General features: G+C 38.9%; 1 protein-coding gene across 2 annotated transcripts in view; it reads right to left on the minus strand.

Moving 5' to 3' along the window:
* CLCA2 (chloride channel accessory 2) overlaps window positions 1-18,607 on the minus strand; it is a 44,423-nt gene that overhangs the window by 18,780 nt on the left and 7,036 nt on the right. Inside the window, exons 4-11 of one of the 2 annotated variants that reach the window (XM_011982103.1) lie at window positions 17,384-17,492; window positions 15,955-16,114; window positions 13,729-13,956; window positions 9,389-9,619; window positions 8,169-8,346; window positions 6,956-7,062; window positions 4,467-4,691; window positions 1,621-1,891 (exon numbers count right to left, since the gene is read on the minus strand). In XM_011982103.1, the coding sequence (XP_011837493.1) occupies window positions 1,621-1,891; window positions 4,467-4,691; window positions 6,956-7,062; window positions 8,169-8,346; window positions 9,389-9,619; window positions 13,729-13,956; window positions 15,955-16,114; window positions 17,384-17,492 (1,509 nt within the window). The remainder of the gene's footprint in view (window positions 1-1,620; window positions 1,892-4,466; window positions 4,692-6,955; window positions 7,063-8,168; window positions 8,347-9,388; window positions 9,620-13,728; window positions 13,957-15,954; window positions 16,115-17,383; window positions 17,493-18,607) is intronic. The other variant, XM_011982102.1, reaches the window with a different exon arrangement.

The following is an 18,607-nucleotide window of genomic DNA, read 5'->3' on the forward strand; positions in this document are numbered from 1 at the left end:
AAGAAATGGGGAAAGAACATTGGCTTGGGAGACAGAGGAATTGGTTTGAAGGCCTGCATCTGTCACTTAGTAGCTATGAGGCTTCATGTCTCTGAGCCTCAGTTATCTCATCTATAAAATGGAGATAACTTATCTTGCAGGGTTGTTGTGATGATTATTTGAGAATATGCATGAAAAAGTACATTTTAAATTGTAAATTATTTCAGAGGTATAAGTTTTATTATAGTTCATTTACTGAGCAGATAAATACTGCTTCCATTATAAAAGTAAGTATTAAACAACTGTGTACATACATGTTAGGTATTGATTGGAGGGGAAACAATTTACATTTTGATGCCTGAGCAGTATTTTTTATTGCTTCTTTTTTTAGGGTATACATTTAGATAGCAAACAAATAAAATAGTTCCAGGGAATAATATAAAAGCCTATTGAGCTGAATCAGATGATTTTCCCTAGGAGAGTAGGCTCTGTTCTCCAGGCCAGCCCACAGGGTGGGGCAAGAGAGAAACATTCTACAAAAGTGCATTTTTGGACCATAAACAAAAATTGAAAGGTACAACCATGGATAAGCCATCAGAGCATGAGAAGTTCATTTGGATCCAATCCAATAGGCAAAACAAGAAGACTTCTCTGGTATCCCCCTGAGGTGGACTTGAACCAAAACCCTCTGAATGAACTTTTGTTTTCCTGCACATCATACATGATTGCCATGGCAAGATACTAATGGGCTACCGAACTTAAGACTCTTGAAAAAAGATGAACTTTGAAACAACAGGGCAAAAGAATATAATTTTGTTAGTAGATCAAACACTTCGGGCTGCCAACAGAGGCAGGTCTACCGCCATTCTAAGAATGTAGTTTAGGAAAATAACCAAATAGGAAAGATGGAACAACAAAGGAATTTGTTTTTCAAAGGAGCCCAAGTGCTGCTGTTTACCTGGCTGGATGCTGTACCATCTATAATGTATGATGACCAGGCTCTGAACGCTGTAAGTGCAGAATGAGAGCTTTTATCTATTCTGATTCCTCTAGACTTGCAGGCTGGGTCTTCTTGGGACCAAATCACACATGTAAAAGGCAGTGGCTGTGCTAGAAATGAGCTGTGCCCTCTCATCAACCCAGCCTCTTGGGTCTAGGGTCATCTTATAGGTCACAAGTTCAGTTTCCAATTTTTTCTTCACAACTGGGGTCCAAAGGGAAAAAGTGGGTTCACTGTCACTGCACCTCCCTTCTGATTTTCATTTCCTACTTTAACAGTCCAGTCTGATTACTTCAGTGAATAATAAAGCTGATGACTCTTAGAGGAATATAAGTATGTCGTAAGGACATAGAAGCCTGCTCCCGTATGACTTCATCAAATGGAAGCCAGGACCAAAGTGTCCAGCGGCTGCCTCCCACCCTTTGCTCAAACATAGACACTATGAGGATCCTCAAGAGGACTCTCTTTTTCCATGCTAACATGGAAATATCAGTGATTCTATGAGAATTTGAGAATATTGTAAGATTAAGAAAAATTACTGAACTGAAGGAATCTTACAGATAGGCTTAATACTGATACTACCGCATCATATCATAAGAGCTGTTGAGAACATGATAAAATGTCAAGACATTCCTTTTTACCTGCTCCATCATCGAGAAGTCTCAGTGTAACAGGATCTCCAGTCTCTGGCTCAACTGTGGCAGTGACAGTGGCATTAAGAATGGGATAAAATCCCTGTCTCACATTGGCATAAATCATCACAGGCTGGGGAAAATGGAGGCTGTCTCTTCCCACAAAGGCTTCCACAGTGGCTGGGGGCACAGCTGAGTTGGAGGCACGAGAGGTCACTGCCACTTTCAGGGCTTGCAGAGAATGGTGGGTATTGTTCAGTGTGTAAGTCCAGTGTCCAGGCTGTAAAACAAGTCTTATTGTTTTGGAAAGTGTGAAAAAAAAATCAACCCTAATTCGAAAGCATACATCTAAGCTGCTGGAGAATTTTGCTCTTGTTTTGTTGATGTTACACTTTTAAAAATACTACAAAAAGATGCCAGGAAAAGTAGCATTGGTTAAGGGATAAATAAATTCATATTTACATGGCTTTCATAGCATAAGTCACCTGTCTTTCTAGGTGATTCTTTAGGAATTACACCTCGGATTTATTTGGAGTGAGGGAGGATACATCTTGATTCCCATTTTTAGAACATAACAATAATAGTGTCCAGCTTCAAAGTACTTTACAGATATTAATCTGAGCCCCTTCCCCAAAAAGGAGTTTAAATGTTTTTCATTTCTCTTCGTAACTGAGAAAATTACATCAAATTAAGTGGACCATTATAATTTATGTGGACACCATGGACTAAAAAGGCAACAATATCCTTCTTTCATTCCACTTCCCACAAAACTCCACACTGAGAAATCTCAATCAGCAAAAAACACATACACTCTTAGGGACCAAGAAAAGGACCTACTATTTTTAATAGGTCAGGATTATACAATATCTAATTTGAGTAATTTATAGAAATACTGTTAAACACCACTCTTGCCTATCTGCCTGGGAAAAACCGACAAAAAAGAAAATCTGAAAGAAAAAGACTAAAATTATAATATAGAAGAAATTCATCCTTTTGATTAAGCTATACTTTATATTGCTTTTTCCTGACTTCTGCTGCTGCTCCTTATCAAACCCCCAGAAGTAACAAGAGAAACACAACAAAGCAGAAGGAAGAACAGAAAAGCAAGGGGTTGAAGTGTAACTCAGGGTGGAGAATTAAGATGCACCACACCCTAGCCATCTTTCTTCATTGGGATTCATGAGCTTCACCATTTTCCATTAGTCATGATTCAAGCACCATGTTTTTTGTTTGTTTGAATCATAACATTAGTGACAGATGCATGGCAGGAACTTCCACATCAAAAAGTTATCTGAGTGCAATAAATGTTTCGATACAGGGCATCTAATCCAGACCAAGAGGTCAGGCAAGGGGAGCAAGAAGTAGGTAAAGTTGTCCCTGGCCCTTATACACAGGTGTGAAAAGAACATGATGAATTTGGAGAAAAGTTCAACAGGAGCAGAGCATCGAAGAAGTTAAGAGAGAAGCTTGGGTAGAAGCCAAAACATGAAGGGTCTGGTATGTAAGAGTTACCACTTGGATTTTATTCTGAAACCACCAACAAGGTTTTGAACAAGAGACACACTGATTTGTGCTTCAGAAGGATCACTTTGATAGAGGTAAAGAATGCACTGGAGGATGGCAGTTTAGAGTCAAAGAGGCTAGTTAAGGGGCTGTCGAGAGGGTGGCAGGCACGGTGGCTCACACCTGCAGTCCCAGCACTTCAGGAGGCAAAGGCAGGCAGATCACTTGACGTCAGGAGTTTGAGACTAGCCTGGCCAATATGGTGAAACCTCATCTCTACCAAAAAATACAGAAACTAGCCAGACATGGTGGCAAGTGCCTGTAGTCCCAGCTACTCGGGAGGCTGAGGCAGGAGAATCGCTTGAACCTGGGAGGTGAAGGTTGCAGTAAGCTGAGATTGTGCCACTGCACTCCAGCCTGGGTGACAGAGCAAGACTCTGTCTCAACAACAACAACAACAACAACAACAACAACAGTAACAACAGCAGCAGTGAGTGGGGCAGCAAGTGAGGAGGCACTGAATTCAGGCAGTGCAAGAGTGAATCTGATCAACTTACAATTCTCCTTAGAACCATTAGTGGTTCCCTTTCATTTCAGGATTCAAGCCCCTGTTCACTTTACTGTTGTGCAAAGCCCTTGCTAACACAGCTCCTGTTTATCTGTCTAGCCTCACTACTCCCCTCTCCTTCCTTTGCCTACATCCCTACCTTATAGACTACCCTACTCTATTCAACTACTCTAGTTCTATGAAGTCATGTTCTTTTTATCTGAGTCTTTCTATGTGCTGTTTCCTTTGCCCAGAATGTCATACCCACCTCTGGCCCCGTTATTCCTTATATTTCCATTTTGATGTCTTTGCTTCCAGGAAGCATTCTTCCTCCCACCCTCTTGTATGTTCTGATAGTATCCTGTTCATACTCTCACCATGACATTTTATTGCAAAGTACCTAGAACAAGACCCAGTACACCCAGTAGATGCTAAAAACCATATACATTGCATGTATTCATATTATAAATTCTAAGTAGAGATTTTTTCTAAGCATATAGAAAAGTGTGTTTATATGGATTATGTAAAGAAACATGTAGGCTAGAAAAAAATTTAATTGTAATACTAGTGGAAATACTAATTTTCAGTGTTGAAGTGTTTGATATCTAATATTTAAAACTGAGAATATACTTCAGTTATTCCTCTTAAATTTTTAATATTCACAAAATGGCCTCATAAATTTAAAGTAAACTTTGGATATATTAAAACAAGATTTTCTTTACACAATGCATTTAATCATGCAATTCAACTGAAAATCATAAACTTGGCAGAATGTTGTCCTTAGGAACAAGCTCACAACACCTACCTTAGCTGTTCCTGGAATCCAAAGACTAGCTGTCCGAAAAGTTAGATTGGTGATAAAATTATTTGTGTAGTATTTTCTTCCATCAGGATCAAATAACATAATCTCAGGAGGACCACTGGTCTGCCACGTAACTAGAAAGATAGTGTCATTGCCGACAGTGTTATCCACAGTCACCGTGTTTTTCAATTGATGGTAAGGTTTAACATTTTCACCTGTACTTTCAAGCTGTTAAAGAGAAGATATATATTAGAGTTTCTGGTGTATGCATAATCATTCCATCTTTTTCTTTTATAACAAGCAACAATGAATTGGAAAAAATAAAAATAATTTAATTCTGACAGGTACTATAGTTATACATCATTTTTCATATAAAAATACTTTGCAAAGCAAAATATTGCATGTTATTTAAGTACAGTAGGTATAAAACATTTTGTTGTAGTTAATGCAAGTGTCATTTCATTATTTGCTAAGAGATTTTAGTTGTCCTCATATTATCTCTTATCCAAACTAACATTGGCCTCAGATCAGCAATTATAATAACAAGCTTTTAAAAATTTTCATTTGTGAATATGCTTAAATTTTATTAATTTGTATATAATTTGTCCAGATCCTTTTACATATTTTGATAAGAAATACAAACTTGGGTTTTGGCTTGGTTTTACCACATTAAAAAATTATTTAGATTGGTCACAGTGGCTCATTTCTGTAATCCCAGCACTTTGGGAGGCCGAGGTAGGTGGATTGCCTGAGGTCAGGAGTTTGAGACCAGTCTGGCCAACACGGTGAAACACTGTCTCTACTAAAAATACAAAAGAATTAGCCGGGTGTGGTGGCATGTGCCTGTAATCCCAGCAGCTACTTGGGAGGCTGAGGCAGGGGAATTGCTTGAAGCAAGGAGGTGGAGGTTGCAATGAGCTGAGATCATGCCGCTGCACTCCAGCCTGGGCAACAGAGTGAGACTCCATCTCAAACAAACAAAAAAAAGTTATTTAGCCATTCACAATAAGCCATGTGTTTGCACATGCATGTGTAACATGTACAGAGTACAAACGTTTGCCTGGCACTGTGCTAAAGGCTTCACAATCTTACTTGATCCTTATAAAAATCCTCTGTGATAAATACTATTGTTATCCACATTTTAGAGATGAGAAGAGTAGGCTTGGAGAAGTAATTTGCCGATGTCACATAGCAAGAAGGTGGAACTGTGATAAAACCCAGTGGTCCTGACACCAGAGCCCCCGCATTTAATCACTATGTATTTCCAGTGGCTACAAGTCTCTAAATAACTTTGAAAATTTACATTTATTAAACAAACACATTAGTAATGCTTCGTTAAATTGCTGAAACCTGCAAAGCATGTAAAATTATATTGGTAGATAACAGCAAAGGCGTTGTGAATTGTTTGTTCAAGTCAATTCAAGAAATACTTATGGATTGCTGACTTCTGTGCCACATGCTATGCTGGGCCCTGGGCTGTTGAAGGGGATTTACATGTAGTTCCCACCTCAGGCCAGTGGGGCTAATGACCTCAACAGCTTTTGGGGAGGGGGACAAGTTTGGGAATGTTAAGGCTAATTTGATCCCATACGAATAATATTTTGTTAAATTTGTTTTTTACTTTTTAAAACAATTGTTTTTATTCCATATTATTGAAGAGGAAGTCACAGGGCATAAAGATTGAGCATTATCAGAAGAACCAATTATAGCCTAATCTGTACTAGATATTGTCATTTGTAATTCACATTTTTACTTCTTATTATGGAATCGTGGTTATTGCCTTCACTGTGTAAATATAATCTTCATGTTAAATATTTCCTAACAAGAATTGACAGGCTGCATTGGTCACATCAAGCCATTAACTTGGCAGGTACACTTGCCATCTGTGAGGAAACTATAGATGAAATTTTGTTCAAAACATTATTCAGTTATGTCCAAAATATCTTTAAAGTACTTTGGAAAGAAAAAAAAATGGCCCTATAAAAATAACTTAACTAGAGGAAGCTTTGGTGAGCAAAATCATGTAAGTTGTGGTAGTCAAAGAGATATTTAGATATTTGTGGTAGTTAGAATTTAATGAAATAGTTGATACCCCTTATACAAGGAAGAGCTTCAGAGATGTTGAAGAAGCAAAAATAAGATGAATTCTGATTGGTGGAAAGTTACTACGACACTAAAACTAAATTCACAGTTTCTTATTTTTCTTCTGCACTTTGCCTCTGCCACTCCCCCATCTGCACTTTGAGCCACAAGGAAGGAGCAAGCTCCACTCGTAGACTTTGAAAAGCTGAGGTGGCAATTTTGGTAAATGGCTCCTAGGGCTGAAAGCCTGGCTCTGGTGATGCCAAGCAGCCTTTTAAAAGCCTTTCATACACAGGCTGTTACATATTCAAGTAAGGTTAATGAAGCAAGTAGCACAATTCGTCAGTTTCCTTGTTTCCTTCTCCCTTCCCACTCCCCACCTGGAAATATAACATTGAGAAAATTCTGACCTGAATACGTTGCTGGAAAATGTCTCCAGTTCCAGAAGAAATTCTACTGAAAGCATCAATCATGCTATTGGAGTTTGATATATCTGGAACAAAGAACTTTAAACCTCCTGAAATACATGATAGGGATGTTCACTATTAAAATGGGTAAAATAAAACAAAAATAAAAATGTTAGGCCTTTTCCAACAAACTTTCTTGGCATTAGAGTGTTTGTTTTGGGGAAATGGGTGCTATGCTTGACTTGTTTTGCCTGACACCCTATACAACTACATGGTAAGTGGCCCTAGGCAAGTGGTTTCAGCTATTCTATCCATGAGTGTATTGCCAGGGCCTAGAACTTACGCACAGTACATAAGAACTCAATAAATATTTATCGAATACTCAAGATTAAAGTAATTTTAAGATAATTTAGGTTCATTGCTATTTACGTCCCTATGTTTACATTTATATTCTGAAAACTTTGCTTTTAAAGATAATTCAATAAAACCTTTCAATTGTCAAATCAGCATGCCCATTTTTTATTGAATAAGGAATATAAGAGAAAATTATTCTGTGCCTCATTTAGTATAAAAAGATATGTATCTTAAAACACTGTGTGTGTCACTACTATAGAAGTTAGTGCATTTAATCTTTTTTCTGTTTTGAGATGAGGTCTCGCTCTGTCACCCAGGCTGGAGTACAGTAGTGCAATCTCAGGTCACTGCAACCTCTGCCTCCTGAGTTCTAGTGATTCTCCTGCCTCAGACTCCTGAGTAGCTGGGATTATAGGCACCTGCCACCATGCTCGGCTAATTTTTGTATTTTTAGTAGAAGTGGGGTTTTACCGTGTTGGCCAGACTGGTCTCAAACTCCTGACCTCAAGTGATCTGCCCACCTCAGCCTCCCAAAGTGCTGGGATTACAGGCGTTAGCCACTGTGCCCGGCCACAAAGCATTTAATCTTAAACATATGTTTTAGCTCCATGATTATGCATGTTCACACTGGCTTAACACAGAATTATAAAATATTATTTTTTGGATGTATAGAATTAGAACCTTTAGGGAAAATGTAAAAAAAAAAATCAGCAAAATATTGATCGATTTTAGTAATGTGTGTGTGTGTTTTAAAAAGTTTCTATATTTTCAATTAAGCCATATAATGAGTTTCATAGTTGTGTATTGGATATTCAAGTTAAAGGGAAATGCTCCAAAAGGTATGTTTTTAAAAGTTTATTACCTGTAAGACGTGATAATTCCTCCAGATTTGGGGCTGCAGATGAACCCAGGGCAATGGAGTGAATTGTTGAACCACTGCTGAGCACAGTGGGTAAGCAATTGCCAATAAGCTTATCGTCTCCACTGGTCACTAATATCATCACAGTGCCATAAGCTTTTCCATTCAGTTTTTCAACCACCTGAACATACAGAATTAGTCATTTGGAAGGAAGTGTAGTTCAAATTGTTTTATTGAACAAAAGAATTATCTGTCATCCAAATTCCCACTGTAGCTCCTCCACCCCACGCCCATCCCCACTCAAGTTTTACCTCAACCCATCACAGCACTTGTCACCCTACATTCCACTGCCAGTGTGCTTGTGAGCAGGGACTTTTCCTGCCTGAATCGTCAAGATGTCCCCATAGTTTAGAACTGTATCATAGAGGATATGGAATACATCATAGTGTGAGAGGCTTGCCTCTGAGATCCAGCAAGTGACCAATAAGAGGGCCTAGAGCAGTGGTTCTCAGTCTTGGCTACACATTAGAATCAGATGGGGAGACTTAAACAATTTTAATGGTCAGATCACATCCCAGATCAATCAAATCAGAATCTCTGGGGGTGAGACTCACGCATTAGTATTTTTTTAATCCCCAGGTGATTTCAATAGATAGCCAAGGTTTAGACTATGGGCAGCAACAACCATAGCTGATGTGTCTTGTTTGCTATCAGATAAGCATCCCAGATGCTGAATTCAAACTTGTATTGATTTAAATAAACTCTGTCATTACTGAAACACAATTCTGGCCTTAATTGGTTCTGATATGCTTGAAGTCTAGAATGACTATAGACAGAAGCCAGACATGCTAATTTTGACAAGAAAATTGAAAGGGAAAAATGGCCGCAGCTGAGACAGTCCCAGAATGACTAGGAACAGTTTAGAAAATGCCCAGATGTTGTTTAGGTTCTCTAGTCTTGTCCATTGTATTCATTTATTTGCTCATTCTGTCAACAAGCATTTATTAAGCAACTATTTTATGCTATGTACTTTGCTAGGCACAAGGAGTACAATGGTGAATAAGGCACGGCTCCTGACTTTAAAGATAATCCATCATTACTTTCATAGTTGAGGCTGTTATGACCACCCTGTAACAGACTGCCCCCCATCAGAGGAAACCTCGTATACCAAATGAAGGAAAGGAAAATGATGGTGATCCAAGGCTTAGGATGCTCTACTGTACCTCAAATCCTTTCTTAAGCCCTGAACAAATGCTGACTTCTGTTTTAGCTGATACAGTGGTGGGCAGATATGAAACCAGCAACTTTCGATCATCATTGCTGTTAATTTGGTGTAGCTGAGCTCTGATCTCTCCTTTGCTATCGAAACTGGTAATGCCCACGAAGGTATGAATTTCAACAATCTGCATCAAATAAAATTCTGCGGCTTGTTGTAGTTGAAGGAGTCTGTCAGCCTATGTCCCAAAAAGGAAAAAAGAAAATGGCAACATTTGGTTGGTAGACAAAAGTATGATGAAGTAACTCAATTAGCAAACATCTCTGCTAATTCTTTAGAGATGTTGTATCATAATTTTTTGAGCTTTAAAGAGTAACATAATATTAGAATATTGTTTGATTAATTGCAGGCTCAAAAATGAACGCTTTCAGGGAAGAGGGAGTGGCTTGGGGCTCTGCCCCCAACAAGATGTTCGTAATTTACCACTCTCTGTTTCTCATCATCCCCACTATTTCACTCCAACCCAGAATTCAAAGATCCATGAACCCAGCTGAGACGAGATTTGTAACTGCTGTTTTAAAAATGCAGTCCAGGTAAAAGGAAACATTGCAAAGAGACCTTTGCTAGAGAGGAGTGGCAGTCAGAGGATCCATGATCTGCCCTGGCACTACCCTCTGCTATTGTGGTCACCTTAGGCTGGGTACTTCATCTATAGGGTGAGGACGATAGCTTTCTTGTTTATTAAATTAGAATTGCTGTGAGGATCAAGTGAGATACATATATGGCAGTACAGTTAAACCATGAAGGGCTAACCAGGTTTAAAGTATATTAGTGACCAGTTTTGGGCAGGTGATGCTATTGATTAATTCACTGGGGTCACTTGTTTTGAAAGCTCTGGGAAAAGAGAGGAGCAGCAAGCTGAGCTTCAATGACCACCCACTCAGGGATGACTCTGATCTCTATCTCCAACTCAGGCATCTTCCTGGTTGGATCTAGACCTGCATTTCACACTTCTTAGGACACAGGTTTCTGGCTTAACTAGTTGGGAGTGATGATTTGACAACCGTGAAGATGGCAACTCTACACTTTGAATTCAAATACTCTTTCTCTTACAATATTGCGAAGTAAGTTGTAAAGGGGGTAAAACAAGGTCTTAGAACTCTGCCTTCAACTTTTGCTAATTATGTGATCATAGTAAAATTACTTCTTTTTTTTTTTTTTTTTTTTTTTAGCTTCCGTTTTCTCATCTGCGAAATGGATACTGAGTACGCACTCACAATAGAATAGCTATTGCCATCTTCATGGCCATCAGGTCATCACTTCCAATCTTGATCTCTACTCCCAGCTAGCTAAGCCAGCAACCCAGGACTCTCTTACCATTTCTGTTACCAGCCTCCATATTCTTGAAGAGGTCCCATCGACTCAATATCTTAAATTTCTCTCAAATCCACACCTATGTCTCTATCCCATTCGCCACCTCTCAGATCCATCCAGTGTCATACAAATGAATGCCCTTCCCTTGAACAAATCCTTCTTATTTTGCCTCTTGGTCACTGCACACATTTTTCCCTTCCCACAAATGTTCTCTTTTCTTCTGTTTCCGTACATCACCCAACCTAGCAAGCACCTAGTTGAATCCTTCAAGATTCAACTCCAAGTTGATTCTCTCAGTGAAATCTTCCTTGACCACTTTCTGCTACAGCACCAGGTGCTGCCTCTTCAGTGCTCACATAGTAACTTACATCTCTGTGGAGCGTGGTCACATTGTATTGTATCTATTCACATGTGTGTGCCCTGTGTCCCTCATTAACTGTAAGCATTTCAAAGCAGAGATACTGTTCTTGTCATCTCCATATCCCTCAGGCCAGTGCAGCGCAGGCACCTGATAAATGAATGAATGGCAATAATGGTTTAATGACTGTTGTTGGCAGGAAAAGGGAGGAAAGTTTGGTTTGCCATGAGTTTGTTACTTTGGGCTTATTTCTCTTCCACATATTTCAGGTCTACTCTCAAGTACCATCATCTTTCCTCTTCACTCCATCCATTCTTGCTCAATACAGGCAGATAGCCAATATAAATTACTCTGAGACCATATTTAAGAAAAGCATGCCGCCAGGCATGGTGGCTCATGCCTGTAGTCGCAGCACTTTGGGAGGCCAAGGCAGCAGATCACCTGAGGTCAGGAGTTCGAGACCAGCCTGACCAACCATGGAGAAACCGCGTCTCTACTAAAAATACAGAATTAGCCAGGCATGGTGGCACATGCCTGTAATCCCAGCTACTAGGGAAGCTGAGGCAGAAGAATTGCTTGAATCTGGAAGGCGGAGGTTGCATTGAGCTGAGATCGTGCCATTGTACTCCAGCCTGGGCAATAAGAGCGAAACTCCATCACAAACAAACAAACAAACAAACAAACAAAAAACATGCCCTAGTCAACTGCAGGTAGGCAACATAGCAAAATAATTCAAATGCTGGCTATATTAGTAGAGTTTTTAGTTTTTCAGGTATCAGCCAAAAAGGCAAGTGTTCCAGGACTATTGATCCACAGAGCATGAGGGGATAAATTCTCTCCTTGGACAAGTTACTATTAAAATAAACAGCTACCACTTATTATTTATTTTGAACTAAAAATGTCATATTATCTCATTTACTCCCCCCTCAATAACCCTATGAAGTAGACAGTGGTATGCTGGTAAATGTTTAATAACAGTTTTCTGATGAAGAATAAAAGAAAGGAAGGGAAAAAGGGAGGGAGAGAGCAGGCAGGCCTGACTCGTAGCAAACGCCAGTTTCTGTGTGGTAAATATTCTTCCATGTGTGAAACCATGGTTGATTTCCTGCTGTTAATGTGACGTCACTGAGTGCACAGTTAGGATGAAATTGTAGTGGCACATCCATACAAATGCAATAGACCAGAAATAACCTCAAGAATTTAGCTCAGGGATCAGCAGAAGTTTTCTGTGAAGGGCCAGATAGTAAATAATTTAGGCTTTGCTGGCCATAAGTTCCCTGTTGCAACTCCCCAACTCTGCTACTGTAGCAATAAAGTATCCATAGATAATATGTTGACAAATGAGCATTGCTATATTCCAATAAAATTATTTGTGGGCAAATTTCATATAATTTTCACATGTCATGAAAAAGCCGCTTGATTTTTTTTTAACCATTTAAGATGTAAACCTGTCCTTATTTTATGAGCCATGCAAAACAGGTAGTGGGACATAGTTTGCTGACCCTGGGCACAGATAATAGTAAAAAATAGTAGGAAAAATTAAGAAGTGTTGAGTTTTGAGTATTTCGTATATTTGTTTTCATATATTTTATTGTAAGCTTATATCATTTAATTGTTATTAATAACTACGTTTAATTACTGGTTTGCAGATTTCCTAAAACTTTAAAAGCTGACTCTCATAAAAGTAGGCATTATTATCCCTATCTTACAGGTGAGAAAACTGCTTCAGAGAGGCTATCATGCTCTTTATAACAAAGACATATTACACAGTAGTGAAGGAGCCAGGATTAAAACACAGCTGCCTGATTGTGGAGACAAAGACTTTAATCAGTTAAAGCAGCTGGAGGCTGCTAGATTGCTAGATGACTGAGATATGGTCTTCTGTACACAATGATGTGGAAAATAGCCATATAATGGACATTCACTTTCACTGCAAATTCACAGTCTACTTCCTCAACCAGGGATATTTACCTGTGAGTAGAATGTAGCCAGCAGCAACTTTTCGTTATATATAGAATTTTGGATTGTAATAGGTAAGAATTTTGGAAAAGGATCTTGGTTGAAAAGAGTTTCAATTAGTAGCAAAAATAAGCATTAGAAATTATCTGTGGATTTCATTTATCTGCATTATCTCAACTTTTGGCCACATTCTGAATTTGTTCCTCCCAACCCCCGAAAAATAGGATGTCCTTGACTATTCCAAACCTTTTGCCTCCTCCAACTATCACCCTTACTTCCTGAAAATAAAAATAATTAAAAACTGATAGAAGAGGCATGGTGTCCCGCGCCTGCAGTCCCAGCTACTTGGAAGACTGAGATGGGAAGACCACTTGAGCCCTAGAGGTCGAGGCTGCAGTGAGCTGAAACTGTGCCACTGCACTCCATCCAGCCTGGAGGACAGCGGGGAGGGCGAGCATCAGGATAAATGGTTAATGCAGGCGGGGCTTACTACCTAGGTGATGGGTTGATAGGTGCAGCAAACCACTACGGCACACGTTTACCTGTGTAACAAACTTGTACATCCTGCACATGTACCCTGGAACTTAAAATAAAATAATAAAGAACTGATAGAAAAAATGATAAATGTTTACATTCATTTTCGTTCAAAATGTTACCTCTGCCATCTTGCTGGACACATCCAGCACTAAACAGACCACTTTGTCACCAGCCTGTACAAGCGAGAATGTGGGAGGAGGCGGAAACTCAGTCCCATTCATGGGAAAGCTGTGGTGAAAGTCAGCGGAGTCTGTGATTACATCCCATGCACTTCTGAGGCTGCACATCCGGTTCTGTAGGTTTGGTGCTTCTTGGTTGTGGGTACTTGCATTACAAAATTCAACCACCTGGAAACAAAAACTGTCTTTAATAAAGAAAGGAATGCCTCCCAAAGCAAACATAGTTCTCATTCTCAAGGAAGTATAGGTAAAAGAAAAGGTGAACTGAAAGAAAAGAAATCAAAAGTGGTACAGTGATATACCTCTTTCCTTCAAGAATGACATCAAATTTACAAATAAACCTTGGCTTTCTTGCTGGAAACACTAGCACCTTTGCGGTCTGAGAGCAATCTCTATTAAAGTTTATTGGTATTAGATAACAAACCATATATGTGTATATATACACATAATCTTAGTCTTGAAAAACAAAAGAAACAATCTCCCTCCTCCCTTAGCACAATATTGTGTTAAGAAAACAGCCAGGAGAAGTTATCATGACCTACTCCTATTCCAAGCCTACTCCTTGGAATAATATTTAATGACCACTGCGCCTTTATTTGTTGATCAGTCAATATATATTTTTCTACCTCAAATATTGATCTCTGTAAAAATAGATAAGGGGATAAACAAATTTACTTCCTGATGCCCCCACCTCTCACTCAATTTGGAAAATAGATATAATTTACAGAAATATAGATATAATTCACTGAATGATACTGAACCTATGTTAATCCCCCACTTAAAAATGTGGTTTGCATTGCTAAGTAATGCATAACCATCTATTCCCAGTGGCTCTATTCCTACAAAGAGTCGATACTTTCTGTTAACACAGCCATGGAAATTTAGAGCTAGAAGCAACTGAATAGCCTCTCTTGTCTCAGCTCTAATTTCATAGAAGAGAAAGCTGAAGCTTTGAAAGGTTGATAACTGCTCAAGGATATGAGTTTCTTAGGACGGTGTGGGGACTGGAACAGAATCTGATTTTGCTTTGCGTTGTTTAACTCTTTTTCTTCCATTTCATGACTATGGTTATGGGATTGTAAAACTTTTCTGACAAGATATTTATGAGTAGGTCTTTCAAAACATCATGAAGATAGTACCTAGTCACAAATAATGTGGATCAAATGCATTAGGTTAGTATCAGATATTAAAGCTATAAATAAGAAACATAATGGATGGGACAAGAAATATGAAAAATTACCCTAAAGTTACAAAATAACTTCTAGTCCTGACTAAACCAGAGTAAAATAAAATAGCATGTCAATCCAAGGGGCATTGGTCAGCCATGGAAACAAAGAGAAAACTCCACAGAGGCATGTGTGGGCTGTACCCCCAGATCTGTGAAGAGATGACCCACAGATGTGACTTACAGGTTTTTGTGAACTTAGAGAGATATATCAGGTCATGAAGGCTGATGCTACTAACCTCTGAATCACCTAACTTCCTCCTTTCTGATTCCATGCTCTCTGACCCTGCATCTGGTGAGAATTGGCTGTTCCAGGCTGCTTCATCCAGAGAGAAAATAAGTTGGCCAGAGGATGCACGTATGAGATTCCCATGACAGAGTACTCTTTTTAATTAATAATTTTAAAAATAATATTCTGGATTTATATGCTAGTCTCTTGTCAGTTAGTTAGCATGGAATATTGACAAGGTTGGGTTTCTGCAAAGCAGAGTTGGTTGACTTCCCCTGGTGATACCTTACCTTTAAGTTCTAGACTATTCAAAACAAAGTAAAGAGATTTAGGAAATGCATTTCAAATACAGAGTGGCCTGCTACCTCAAACGAGAGAATTATAACCATTTGTTATATCAATCTCATTAACCCAATGTGATTTCTTATGAAAGGATACAAGAACACCAGCATATGAACAATTTATTTTGTGGTCCCCAGAGTCCCCTTGTTAAACCTCCCAGGAAAGCAAATAGTCACTTTCCTAAAGGTGTCATTTTGGTAATTATCTTGGGAGCTTCAATTTTTAAATCTGTAGAATAAAAACTAGATGAACTCTAGGGTCCCCCAAGTTCTAAAGTATAGTGCCTCTTAATTGTCTTATAATTTAAATACTTGAAACATGGGAAGAGAAGGAATCCTGCAAGAGTGTGTCATTCCAAGGGCATACTTACAGAAGATAAACTTTGCATGAACATTATTGATGCAGTTGCATTTTGGGTGCTATTGTAGATAAAGGTGCATCCTTCTTTAAAAAGCTTACTAATAATACAGTTTTCTTGGGGGCAAGGACCTTTTTCACACACAAAAATGCCTGTGATGTCAGATGAACACCTAAAAATGGAAAGAGAAACTGGAAATTAGGTCTATTTTAGAAACACTTATGTTTCTTCTTGACTAGCTCATATAATTGTTTCAAGGATTGTAGCCTGCTAGATATATACAAACCGTTAAAAACTGCTCTGCTGGCGGGGCGCTATGGCTTACGCCTGTAATCCCATTACTTTGGGAGGCTGAGGCAGGTGGATCCCCTGAGGTCAGGAGTTTAAGACCAGCCTGGCTAACATAGTGAAACCCGTCTCTGCTAAAAATACAAAAATTAGCCAGGTGTGATGGTGGGTGCCTGTAATGCCAGCTACTCAGGAGGCTGAGGCAGGAGAATTGCTTGAACCCAGGTGGTGGAGGTTTCGGTGAGCTGAAATCGTGCCATTGCACTCCAGCCTGGGCAACAGGAGCGAAACTCCATCTCAAAAAACAAACAACAACAAAAACAAACAAAAAACTGCTTTATTAAGAAAGTTCACTAAGTTAGAAATGCACTCTATTTTATTTTAAAGCATTTTATCTTGATGGAGGGGCTCTGTATTAACAAGGGCTTTAACAACTAAATAGAGTCAACGCAAAAGATACCAGGAAATCCAGATGGACATGAGTGGCAAGATCCTGGGTTAGCACTCCTTTGAGTTCATTTCCACTTGGTATCAGGGAAAAAAAGAGAATGAACATGTAATGATGATATTTAACAGAATTCTTTCCTAAATAAGCAATCTCAAATATTGTTGATGGGAATGAAAAATAGTGCCACTTTTAGGAGAAGAAGCAGTCAATAGCTACCCAAATCACCCTTTGACCCAGTAATTGTTGATGGGAAACAACCCATGTGTCCATCAAGAGGAGACTGGTTGGATAAATTATGGTACAGTCACATAATGGAACCCTATGCAATTAAAAAACACAGAGGGAAGAAAAACATATATTTCCATTCATTTGAATTTGCCTGAAGAAATACTGAAAAAATAAACAAGAAACTAATCAAAGTGGTTACTTAGAGGGCATGAGGGGAAACAGTGAAGATACTGCTGCGAGCAAGACAGCTACAGGTGTCACTTTTTATACTGTTTTGATATTTGAACCACATAAATACCAATTTAAAGAAAAATGCCATATAACCTAAGAACTGAAAAATGAAAGGATCTCTTTCTTGTCAACTAAGTTTTAGCTGCAATTAAATTGATTGCTTAAATTAGGCAATAATTTAATTGCTTAAGTTATAAGCAATTTTAGAGTCAAATAATGAATTATAACATGAAAAGAAGTACTAACCTTGTCACTTTAATTTGATTTTGCCCATTTATATAGAAAGGTTTGTCATTGTTATACTCATCAAACACACCCCAACGGAGATGGGCCCATTCGTGGACGAACACTCGGCCTGTGGAAGAAAGAGCTTTTGCTTTTGAGTTTCTAAAATCTGAGCAATGTGCCTTGCTAACTAGTGAAGACGTAACATGTCTTGACTACACATACTCATTCCAAAGAGTTTAAGTTACTTCCCTCTCTCCCCTTTTCATCTCCCCTATCCTATTCACATTTCCTCCTACTTCACCCTACCATCATAAAAAAGGCAGCATGAAAATATGTTTGGTCTTGTAAATGCAGTAATTTACTTGTTGCACATCTATTTGAAGCTAGTGAGTAGTCCCACATCCTCTCATCTCCCCAGTGAAGCTGCCCGACAGGTTTCTATTCAGCTTCGTAGAGGCCTCTAAGTTCAGGGTTTGGAGAAAGGGAAAGAAGCATATCCAGATAGGCAAATAAAGCTTTCCTAATCTTCTGTCTGAGCTATCGAAGTAGACCTGCTTCTTTTCTTGCAGGTAATTATTCTATCTAGAGCAATAGTTGAAACCTAGGAGCTAGGGAAGGAGGAAGGAGCAAAAAAGGAGACTACAGAATGTTCTCTCCCAGGGAAGCACCAGCCTGGATAGTCCTTTCTCTTTGATTTTATCCCTTATTCTCCATGTTTATGTATATTTTACAGCTCCTAGGTCAGGGAAACCCCCATCCTCAGCATGAGATCCCTTAGAACTTTCTCTCTCTCTAAATCTTACATTCCCTTCGAAGTTCAGACCATAACTTTCCCATATAAGCTTTCCAGATGAACTCCCCTCCCAAAGCACACATTTCTTTTTTCTGAATTATTTTAAGTTCTGGGAACTCAGGAAGTGTGTGCTGAGTTGACTCAGGCTGTGGCATATTGTGTAATTTTTGGACCTCGAGACAAAGGAAGGGAGGGTAACAGTCCAAACTGTGAGTGTTGAGGGAAAGATTGTGCCTACTCATGAAATTTAGAAGTGCTGATGAAATCATGCTTGAGCAGAGATTATCAGCATCTCATGGTTACCAGGAAAGAAAAAAAAAAAAAACTACATTTTTCTAAAGATTTATAAAGCGTTTTGTAAAGTGTATTTTGTGGAGTGTGTCACTCCACTTCCTGCTAACTATACAGAGGATAACAAAATCCTCGTTAACAAAACCCTAGTTTAGATT

This window comes from Mandrillus leucophaeus, unplaced genomic scaffold (genome assembly GCF_000951045.1).
Source record: "Mandrillus leucophaeus isolate KB7577 unplaced genomic scaffold, Mleu.le_1.0 Scaffold235, whole genome shotgun sequence".
NCBI lineage: Eukaryota > Metazoa > Chordata > Mammalia > Primates > Cercopithecidae > Mandrillus > Mandrillus leucophaeus.